Genomic DNA, 12229 nt, shown 5'->3' with positions numbered 1-12229 from the left:
ATCCACGGCTGCTTCTAGTTGTGTGTTGAGCTTAGGGTCTGCGGTCAGTATACATACCACCTGCTCAGAGCTAGTCTCATGTCGCTCCATAATCACCAGACCATAACAGATCAGCTGCTCTCCTTAGGGTGCACTCCTTGCACCCTGGGCAAGCAGTGGCTACTGTAGGAGAAATGTAATATATTCCTTTTGGCTCTTCACCCCTTCCAGCTCAGCATTGTAATGGCCAACACTTGGCACACCAGACTATTATGGTGCAAGAGTGGCATGGGTGCTGGAGCTGCACCCTCTGTGCTTAGAAGCAGGAGGATGCACAATATTCATTATTCTTGATATATGGCACGCACCTGCTGCTTGTGAGACGCAGACTCCTGCACTGTTATATCATTAGAGGTACGTTGTAAAAAAGTTACTTTAACATTACATGTACTACAAAGTGGCACCTTCAATAAAAATAGCTGATTTGGCTAAAAAGTTGTAACTTTCAGAATGCAATGATGATAAAAAAATATCACTGTGCATGCGTCATCTGTGTTTAAACTTCTTCCGTTTTCTCATTTGACGAACCTAAATAAAACCTGAATCATGAAATCATCTTATTGTTTCACTCATACTCATGTGGGTGGCAAAGGATCGACATTAAGTAAAGCCTACCGTGCATGACCCCTCCAAAGAATAAAGGTCACCTATGTTCCAGACACATCTCTACATATTCTCCAGGATGGCTGACAAATGGCACAAAGAAACGCCAGCATCCGCCTCTAACTGCAGTGACTGGAGCGCGCTCGGATTGCTGCAGCGTAACCATTTTAGATGCTGCTGTCAATCTCTGACAATATCGTTTCAATGATGTCCAGTGCGCGCACACATTGGTTTTCGTCAGCCCCATGTGATGCAACTGCAGGGCACCCATAGGTTATCATGGGAGACGAGGGCCTGTTGAAAGCCCCACCATAGCTGCCATATTAGTCCATAGGTTTTGTCACGGCCAAAGAAGTCCTTTCTGTCCAGATAAGATTGTTCAAACCACACAATAAATGCCCATTAGGGGAAAAAAGCGCCATTATTGCCATTTTTGGTTAACCCCTTTAGCCACTCAAGCCTGCTTTCACCTTAATGAGCGGGACAAATTTTACAATTCTGACCAGTGTCACTTATGAGGTAATAACAGAATGTCACCAGTAACAGAATTAACCCCTTAGTGACAGCCAATTAGCAGCTTAATTACAGGCTAATTTTTACAATTCTGACCACTGTCACTTTATGAGCTTATAACTCTGGAACGCTTCAATGGATCCCAGTGATTCTGAGAGTGTTTTTGTGACTTATCGTGCTCCATGACAGCGGTAAAGTTTGTTCAATATGGCTTACACTTATTTGTGGAAAAATTGTAAGTTTGTCAAAAATTTTGCAATGATATGTCACACAAAATAGTTACCGTAATAAATAACATTTCCCACATGTCCACTTTACATCAGCACAATTTTTGAAAGATGATTTTTTTTTTTTTGTTAGGACGTTATAAGGGTTACAAGTCGACCAGCGATTATTCATTTTTCCAACAAGATTTCCAAAACTATTTTTTTAAGGCCCTCATGACATTTGAAGTGACTTTGAAGGGTCTCTATGACAAAAAATATCCAAAAGTGGCGGCATTCTAAAACCTGCACCCCTCAAAGTACTCAAAACCATATTCAAGAAGTTTATTAACCTTTCAGGTGCTTCGCAGCAATTAATAGAATATAGAAGGGGAAAAAATGAACTTTTCTCTTTCACAACCTTTTTACTTTATATCCTTTTTTTTTTTTTTTCATAAGGGTAATGGGAGAAAACGGACCCCAAGATATGTTGTGCAATTTCTCCTGAGCATGCCGATATCCCATATGTTTGGGAGAACTACTTTTTGGGCTCACGGAATCATTACATGTCACCATGTCATGTTTGGAGAGGCGCCAAAGTCAGAAATGGATACATAATGTGCCAAAAATGGGATCATTAAAAACGCTCACTGAGTAAAAAAAAAAACCCCTTACACCGCTCTATCAATAAAGAAATACAAATTTATTTATTTATTTTTTTTTTAACAAATTACCGATTTTTACAAAAGTAATAAAACTGGCCACATTTGGTATCTGTCATACTGATCCGGAGAATCGTGTTGCCAATATATTTTTACACTCGGTGAACATTGTAAAAACAAACCCCAATGACTGAATTGCTTTTTTTTTCTTGCTTTCTCAATGCACTTGACATGAAATGACAGATCAGAGTGATTTGTGATATTTTAATGGGGTGTACTGGTTCTCTTGTATCTGTACCACGGTCCGTCTCCAGCACCCGAGCTGTGGCGGGGTACAATGTATCAGAACAGTAGGTGGCATGCTCTAATCCGTATGGAACCAGACGGGTGAGCGCAGGTCTGGTGTAAATGATGGCGGTAAGGATAAAGGCTAAAGGGAAGCTAGAAGTAGCAGTGTCGGTGTGTTCCTGGCTGCGTCCAGTGTATGAATTATTGGTCGCCTGGTATTTATCACTGTATATATTTTATTGTCAGCTGCTTCTCTCCAATCAATTTCCATTCAAGCTGAGCGGCCGTGTTCTGCAGGTCCTCATCACTATATTTCTGTACCACGATTTCTCTGTCCAGAACTTCATCAAGGGCCTTCAGGTAAGACTATCGGGATCCTTTTGGTAGCACTCTGTCCCCACTTCTTAAGATTTCCTGTTTTCTGCAGCTCACCTGTCAGTCTTGTGTGTAGATTAGGTCCCGTAAGCTGAGGTTGGCGAATGTGGCCTCATCAGAAGGCATATTAGATGGGAGCACGCCATACGCTGCAGGTTCTGGCTACAGCAGGGAAGTAGAAGACCATTTATAAATCTCATTGCCACTTTTTCTGTGCAGATTTGTGAGTCCGCAGCAGGTCCATTGTTTCTGCAGATTTTCATTGCTTATTCAAGCTTTGTGCAGTCGATAGTTTGAAATCTCCAACAAAATATACTGGTTACTTGTAGAAAATCTGCATCAAATCGGCTCCACGTGACGGTACCCTTATACAGCTGGAACGGCAGTTATTGGAGCTAGTTGTTAAGGGGTGACGTCCACAATTAACCAGTCAATCCCTTCGAGCGGGGCTTGGAAGAGCCTTTGCCGCCTCCAAAAAATTGGATTAAAAAGAAATCCCTGTGTATTGTATCTCAGTGGTAACGATGAAACCTACAGTTTGTCCAGCCTCCTACAACACTACAACACACTTTGGCCCAAACCAAAACTTTACAACATTTAGATGGGAAAAGAAAAAAATTACATTTTTCCCACTAAAATACCGTTTCAGCACCAAATTTATAACCTACACGAGGGGTAAGAGGAGACATGGACCCGATAATTTGTCCTGCAATTTTTACAGAACGTGGCAGTACCCCGTGTGTGGTTGCACACTGAGCACACGGCAGGGATCGGATGGGAAGGAGCGCTACTTGGCTTTTGGAAAACAGATTCTGTTTGTCTCCATTAGCCGAGAAAACATTGGGATATGGAACATTTTAGTGGTAAAATGTAATTTTAAATTTTTTTATTTTTTTTTTAACAAATTTGTTAGTTACTTAAGGGTTCATAGGTGAAAATGGACTCAACTATTTATTGCGCAATTTCTTCTGAATGTGGGGATGCCCCAAATGTTGTCAGAAACTACTATTTGGCCACACGTCAGGGGTGAGATGGAAGGAGCGCTGTTTGGCTTGGAGCCTTAGAATAGTTTGTTGGTGATGTTTGTGGAGCCCTGAAGGTGCCAGAACAGCAGAAAACCTCAAGTGACCCCAGTGTATAAATTGCTCCCGTCAATGAATTCATCTATGACTGCAGCAACCATTTTGTGACATCCACGCTATGCTTTTATTCAAATATGCCAGTTTAGTGCCCATAGATTGTGCCCCCATACATTGTGCCCAGCTTGTGGTCTGGCGACACGCACCCCATAAATTAAGTGCTCTCTCCCCACTACTATAATACCAAACATGTGGCCGCTCACTGCAGTTTGGCCACAGTGGGGCTCAGAAGGAGGGGGGCATTTAGATTTCGGAGCGCTGATTTCACCGGATTGTCTCTTTGCCAGAGTCTTTGTTTTGCCAGTATTGTGGGAACCTCCTATATTTCCACTGACAAATGCCGGACCTGAGTGGGGGCCGATTTTGTGCGGGATAATATAGGGTTTTTATTAGTAACACTAGATGGCCTGATTCTAACGCATTGGGTATTCTAGAATATGTATGTATGGTAGTTTATTTATGAAGATTTTAGAATAATACAATGAATACGCAGAATTCGGCTGGCTGGGCGCGACCAATTAGCAAAGCGTAGTTCAAATCCCGCGCCAATTTGCTGCTGGAGTGCACCTCTCGCTGATTGTTCTCGGCCGGCCACGTAGTATATAGCACAGCCACGTAGTATATAGCAGCCCACATAGCATATAACACAGCCACGTAGTATATAACAGCCCACATAGCATATAACAGAGCCCACGTAGGGTATAACAGAGCCCACGCAGTGTATAACAGAGCCCACGCAGTGTATAACAGAGCCCACGCAGTATATAACAGAGCCCACGCAGTGTATAACAGAGCCCACGCAGTGTATAACAGAGCCCACGCAGTGTATAACAGAGCCCACGCAGTGTATAACAGAGCCCACGCAGTGTATAACAGAGCCCACGCAGTGTATAACAGAGCCCACGCAGTGTATAACAGAGCCCACGCAGTATATAACAGAGCCCACGCAATGTATAACAGAGCCCACGCAGTGTATAACAGAGCCCACGCAGTGTATAACAGAGCCCACGCAGTGTATAACAGAGCCCACGCAGTGTATAACAGAGCCCACGCAGTGTATAACAGAGCCCACGCAGTGTATAACAGAGCCCACGCAGTGTATAACAGAGCCCACGCAGTGTATAACAGAGCCCACGCAGTGTATAACAGAGCCCACGCAGTGTATAACAGAGCCCACGCAGTGTATAACAGAGCCCACGCAGTATATAACAGAGCCCACGCAGTATATAACAGAGCCCACGCAGTATATAACAGAGCCCACGCAGTATATAGCAATGTGGGCACCATATCCCTGTTTAAAAAAAAAAAAAGGAATTAAAATAAAAAATAGTTATATACTCTCTCTCCGACAGCCCCCGGATCCAGCCCAGGCCTTTCCCGCTCCTTGCGCACCGCTTCGGTCCCAAGCGGCAATAACACGCGATGATGTAGCGGTCATCTCCGGTCATTGCTGCAATGCATTCTGGGGACTGGAGCTGCGCGCGAGGAGCGGGAAAGGCCTGGACTGGATCTGGGGGCCGTCGGAGGGTGAGTATATAAAGATTTTTTTTAATTTTATTTATTACTTTTAACATATATGTTTTTACTATTGATGCTGCATAGGTTAATGGTAGCGTTAACGGACTGCCTTACACCGCGTTATGCCGCAATGTAAGGCAGTCTGGTTAACGCTATGTGGGCGCTGACTGGGGGGGAGGGGTTGGGGGAGTATGGAGGGGGCACTGACTGCAGGGGAGGAAGGAGGGGCCAATTCACGGCCTGACTGCCCGTCGCTGATTGGTCGCGACCAATCAGCGACGGGCAATCAGCGACGCGGGATTTACGTGACAGACAGACGGAAGTGACCCTTAGACAATTATATAGTAGATTTTGGGGTTTATAACATTTTTTTTTTAATCTCTTCCAGTATAAGGCTGGATCACATGCCAAAATGCGATTCAGACGGACCCACTCACGATAATGAGGCAGACTGAGACACTTAGGACTGTATGCCGTCAGTTTCCGGTAGTATCCATTTTTTAAGCATTCACAGAACAGTGGTCGACCACACTTGTGCGTTAAAAAGACACCTAAAATGATGGGTCATTGCCGGAACAGACACCAGACGGCCTCATTATATTGAGTAGTTCAGTTGGTGGTTTTGTCTGAATCACGTTTTTTTATCTACACGGAATCTCCGACTTGGCAAAAAGGACATATAGACAGCAGTGCACAAATTATTATTATTATTTATTGTTATAGCGCCATTTATTCCATGGCGCTTTACATGTGAGGAGGGGAATACATAATAAAAAACAAGTACAATAATCTTAAACAATACAAGTCATAACTGGTACAGGAGGAGAGGGGAACCTGCCCGCGAGGGCTCACAATCTACAAGGGATGGGTGAGTATACAGTGGGTGAGGGTAGAGCTGGTCATGCAGCGGTTTGGTCGATCTGTGGTTACTGCAGGTTGTAGGCTTGTCGGAAGAGATGGGTCTTCAGACTCTTTTTGAAGGTTTCGATGGTAGGCGAGAGTCTAATATGTTGGGGTAGTGGGTTCCAGAGTAGGGGTGATACGGGAGAGAAATCTTGTATGCGATTGTGGGAAGAGGAGATAAGAGGGGGTAGAGAAGGAGATCTTGTGAGAATCGGAGGTTGCGTGTAGGTAAGTACCGGGAGACGAGGTCACAGATGTATGGAGGAGACAGGTTGTGGAAGGCTTTGTATGTCATGGTTAGGCTTTTGTAATGGAGTCTCTGGGTGATGGGGAGATAGTGCAGGGATTGACAGAGGGGAGAGGCCGGGGAATAGCGGGGGGACAGGTGGATTAGTTGGGCAGCAGAGTTTAGAATAGATTGGAGGGGTGCGAGAGTGTTAGAGGGGAGGCCACAGAGCAGGAGGTTGCAGTAGTCAAGATGGGAGATGATGAGGGCGTGGACTAGGGTTTTTGCAGATTCTTGGTTGAGGAATGAACGGATTTGTGAAATATTTGAGTTGAAGTCGGCAGGAAGTGGAAAGGGCTTGGATATGTGGTTTGAAGGAGAGATCAGCGTCAATGATTAGCCCGAGGCAGCGAGCTTGTGGGACTGGGGAGAGTGGGCAGCCATTTACTGTAATGGATAGGTTCGTTGGAGGGGGTCGCATGAGATGGGGGGAAAGATGATGAATTCTCTTCATTTTTGCATGGTTCACCTTGCGGTATTAGGGGATGTGCCCAGGGGCCAGATGTTACAGCATAGTGGATGGGATTTCTAGAAATCCCATTCACTATGCGTCACATACACCCCCAGCTTACCTGCGGAGACGGACATGCGGCACATCTTTCCAGACCGCAGCATGTGAATCCGCACGGTTCAGTGAACACATGCCGATTCACCTGCGTTTAATAGACGGCTGCGCTTTGGATGCTGCGAATATACACTGCGTCCAAAGCACTGCTAGTTCCATATCGCAGGCACCCAACCTGAGAGATAAGACCAGATTTGTGTAGCTTTTTTTTTTTTTTTTTCTGCATCACCATATTCTGAGAGCTGTAACATTTTAATTTTTTTTTTTTTTTTGCCAGGTGAGCTACATTAGGGCTTGTTTTTTTTGCGGGACGGTTTGGCATTTTCATTTCTGTCAGTTTTTTACATGGGTCTTTTTTATTCAAACAAATTTTGGTCTGTATAATGAGAAAGCTATATCTTTATTGTATTTTTTAAAATTGTTTATTCCGTACAGTGAACACCATAAAAAAGAATGTGCCAGTTTTATAGATTAGGTCCTTCCGGAAGCGGTTGTACAAATGAGGTGTACTTTTTTGCTTGTTTTAACACGAATGCTGCAATTTTTAGTGGTGCTTTGTGTGCGCTTTTTTGTGTTTTTACACATTTTATGTAATTTTTTTTTACTTTAAGTCCTACTGGGAAACATGTATAATGGTCATTGGTGTCATGCATTGCAGTGCTCGAAACCTTTCAGCGAGTCACTGACAGAGCATGTGAGACCCGGCTTATCTCTGAACCTCACACACCACCATACCCTGGGGTCATCTGATCACTGGGGGTTGATCCTGCCATAGGTGGTCCTTTAACCACTTGGATACCGCTGTTGTGATTGACAGCCATATTTAAGGGGTTATTAGGCCACGATTGGTTCCAAAACCGGCCTGGGCCGATAACACAGGTTGACAGCTGTCAAGTACAGATGTCACCCGTGGGAATTGCGCCCACAGTGGGTGCTATTCATTTATTCCTGTTTCAAGACGGGAGTGAAGAATTAACGCCCCTTTAACGGCCACAGTTTTAATGCATATTGATGGTCGTTTAGGGGGTAAACTTATGCCCACTTTGCACTTATAGACTCTTGAAGGCCACATTAAGACATTTGTTTTTTCCCAATTGATGAAACAGACCGATGAGTGTGATAAGAGTTTGATCAGTTTTTCTTATTCGTGAAGAAAAAGTTTCTTTGCCTTCTCCTATTTACTAGTCCATGAAAATCGGACTGCACTCAGATGGCGTCCAATTGCAGTCCGATTTTATATGTGTGTTTATTTTTCAATTAATCCATAGATTTGCATTTCCGATTTTGATTTGACAGTCACAACAAAATTGAACATATCTTTGCGGATTTTCTGCAGACTCATTCAGTCTGTGAAATATCACATACCTGTGATAGTCTAAAGGGCTATTCAAATGTCTGGGTTAAAACCATGGCTGGTATTCGTAATGTGAAAATAGGCGACTCTTAGGCTACGTTCAGACTAGCGTTGTGCACCGCTGCGTCGGCGACGCAACGCACAACGCACGCAAAAACGCGGCAAAACGCACGCAAAAACGCTGCGTTTTGCGACGCGTGCGTTGTTTTTTGCCGAAAATCGGACGCAAGAAAAATGCAACTTGTTGCGTTTTCTTGGTCCGACGCTTGCGGCAAAAAAAACGCAACAAACAAAAACGCATGCGTCCCCCATGTTAAACATAGGGGCGCATGACGCGTGCGTCGCGGCTGCGTCGCCCGACGCTAACCCGACGCACACTAGCACAACGCTAGTCTGAACGTAGCCTTAATGAAGCCGCGCTGTTTATTTTGTAGTGCATTTTTTTTCCCCTATACCCTTCTATTAAATGCCTGAAAAACGCATGTAAAAAAAAATTGCATTTGTATTAAGCGCAGTGTTTCAGCACCAAAAACGCACATTAGAAAATGGCTGTTTCCCAAGAAATTACACATTATACACACGACATAAGGGTTACGGATTGCTTTTCAGCAGCTCAGGATAATGGGGTGGATTACTTTAGTTCTGCATGGAATTTATCGGACCTCACAAGGCAACTAACAATTGGGTGGTGAATTTTTTTGGCCGATGAGTGATTGCAAAAGTTTACAATCTGTGTTAAGGAATGTTACTCTGATCATATGATTGAAATGCTCCCTTGTATAATGTGTCCTCTTGTCATGTTTGTCTCCATTTCTTATCTCCCGTATATTTGTCATCTTGATTTGCACATATTGCTGGTAACACTTATTGCACTGTGGTTACATAGAGAAGACTATTCAGTTGAATATTATTCTATGCTTACAATGGTATCTGAATATATGATGGTTGTTCTTCATAGTCACAATTTTGATGTTCTTGTTGTATTTTTTAAAAACGTTTGAATAAAGATAGTTATTTAAAGGGAACCTGTCACCCCGTACAGAGAACGTGCTGACACATGTTATTCCATAGGGGCTGTTCCTCCGTCCGTCTGGCTGTGAGAAAACAAATGGCAGCACGCTCTACTGTGTTCCGATCCAGCATGTGTGATCTTGTAGTTATATCGAAAGGATCGCACATGGTTGTCATATGGACATAATAGACGGACACATGGATGACCATCTGAGGAAAATTAGAAAAAAATCCTGATTCTGGGTCAAACACGAAAGATTTTCACATGCTTGACTGCAGGCACCCTGAGGCTCACTCAGATGTCTGCACATGTCGGTCCGGTCCTATTGCACGGACTACAACTTTTCTGCAGTTTTCGAGCCACGTCTTCAACAGAAAACATGTGCGTGTGCAATTGGCCATTTTTTCCCATGTTCAATTTTCCAAATTAACAGGTAATAGAAGAAATACAGGGTGGGCCATTTTATATGGCTACACCTGGGTGGGCCATTTATAAAGTTGGATCCAAAATGGCCGACTTCAAAATGGTCACTATGGTCACCACCCATCTTGAAGAGTTTTCCCCCTCCCATATACTAATGTGCCACAAACAGGAAGTTGATATCACCAACCATTCCCATTTTATTTAGGTGTATCCATATAAATGGCCCACCCCACCCTGAGCAGCTAAACATATAGAATTCACCTAGAGGTTCCTATCTAACAAAGCTAATGTATAAGAAGTGGAAGTCTCCAATATCTCTCGGTTTGTTCAGGTGATACGTGCACTCCATGTTTGTGCTACTTGTATGTTGGTGATGTCGCTATTTTCTTCTCTTTCAGCTTTCTGTGGTGGAGCATTTTAACTCTCAGCCGTTGAGTGTTTTATGTTGTGATGTTCAGGACATGAAACGGCGAGTGAAGACCTTATCACATAACCAGTGTGAAAACATTCGGCATTTGGCATCTTTCATGAGGTATGGGAGACATGTACTCAGTGAGAACAAGTGCCAAAACTGGGGAAAAAGCTTGCGCAGGCAGTGGCCTAATGTTAAACTTACTATCTGAAAGGGAATCTGTTAGCAAGTTTTTGCAATGTAATCGGAGAGCAGCATAATGTTGAGGCAGAGAGCCTGTTTCCAGAGATGTCACTAGCTCAGCAGCTTCTTGTAGTCTCAATACAATCACTGTTTTATCAGCAGTAGATTATCACTAGAGGACTATAGGTACCGTCACACATAACGATTTCGTTAACGATATCGTTGCTTTTTGTGACGTAGCAACGATATCGTTAACAAAATCGTTAAGCGTGACAGCGACCAACGATCAGGCCCCTGCTGGGAGATCGTTGGTCGCTGGGAATGATCAGGACCTTTTTTTGGTCGCTGATCACCCGCTGTCATCGCTGAATCGGCGTGTGTGACGCCGATCCAGCGATGTGTTCACTGGTAACCAGGGTAAATATCGGGTTACTAAGTGCAGGGCCGCGCTTAGTAACCCAATGTTTACCCTGGTTACCATTGTAAAGCACAGCGGTGACGTCACCGCTGCTTTACGGGCGGCGCTGACACAGTGCAGGGAAAGCTCTCGACAGCAGCGCATGCATTAGCAGCGCTCCTGCCGAAAGCAGTTTTAACCCTGTGGACGCCGGGGGACGTGACAGACATCGGAATGTGAGTATGTAGTGTTTTTTTTGTTACTTTTACAATGGTAGCCAGGGTAAATATCGGGTTACTAAGCGCGGCCCTGCACTTAGTAACCCGATGTTTACCCTGGTTACCCGGGTGCTGCAGGGGGACTTCGGCATCGTTGAAGACAGTTTCAACGATGCCGAAGTCTTTCCCCAGATCGTTGGTCGCTGTAGAGCTGTCTGTGTGACAGCTCCCCAGCGACCACACAACAACTTACCAACGATCACGGCCAGGTCGTATCGCTGGTCGTGATCATTGGTAAGTCGTTTAGTGTAACGTTACCTTTAGGGTATGTGCACACGTCAGGATTTCTTGCAGAAATTTCCTGCAAGAAATCCGCTTTTTTTTTTTGCGGTTTTCTTAGCATTTTGCAAGCGTAATTAGCTTGCAGAATGCTAAAGTTTTCCAAGCGATCTGTAGCATCGCTTGGAAAACTGACTGACAGGTTGGTCACACTTGTCAAACATAGTGTTTGACAAGTGTGACCAACTTTTTACTATAGATGCTGCCTAAGCAGGATGGTGCGCGCAGGACCTTCGATGACGTCGCGGTCACATGAGCGGTCGCGCGACCAATCACAGGACCGCGACGTCATCGCAGGTCCTTCACACAGACCATCTATAGGAACGGAACCGGCAGCATGCACCGCTGAGAGGCGGGAAGACATCGAGGGTGAGTATATCCCTATTTTTTATTTTAATTCTTTTTTTTTTTTTTACCAATTATATGGTGCCCAGTCCGTGGAGGAAAGTCTCCTCTCCTCCACCCTGGGTACCAACCGCACATAATCTGCTTACTTCCCGCATGGTGGGCATAGCCCCATGCGGAGAGTAAGCATATCATTGCATTCCTAGGTGTGCGGAGTCACCGCAATTCCGCAAATTTAATGAACATGTTGCTTTTTTTTCCGCAATGCGATTTTTTTCGCGGAAAAAAATGCAACATTTGCACAAAAAATGCGGAATACATTGTAAATAATAGGAGGCATATGTAAGCGTTTTTTCGCATTTTTATAGCGAAAAAAAAAACGCGAAAAATACTGAACGTGTGCACATGGCCTCAGTCTCACTTGCAAACCAGTCAGGCTAATCTGTAACCCT

At 44.2% G+C, this 12229-nt stretch overlaps 1 protein-coding gene across 4 annotated transcripts in view; it reads left to right on the top strand.

Moving 5' to 3' along the window:
• Positions 1-12229, top strand: part of ORC3 (origin recognition complex subunit 3) — a 113929-nt gene that overhangs the window by 51190 nt on the left and 50510 nt on the right. For all 4 annotated transcript variants that reach the window (XM_069726385.1, XM_069726384.1, XM_069726387.1 and 1 more), the window contains 2 exons: positions 2555-2668; positions 10282-10415. In XM_069726385.1, coding sequence (XP_069582486.1) covers positions 2555-2668; positions 10282-10415 — 248 coding nt within the window. The remainder of the gene's footprint in view (positions 1-2554; positions 2669-10281; positions 10416-12229) is intronic.

The sequence above is a fragment of the Ranitomeya imitator genome, chromosome 5 (assembly GCF_032444005.1).
Source record: "Ranitomeya imitator isolate aRanImi1 chromosome 5, aRanImi1.pri, whole genome shotgun sequence".
Classification (NCBI taxonomy): Eukaryota; Metazoa; Chordata; class Amphibia; order Anura; family Dendrobatidae; genus Ranitomeya; species Ranitomeya imitator.
This window is presented reverse-complemented; position numbering and strand designations above follow the sequence as displayed.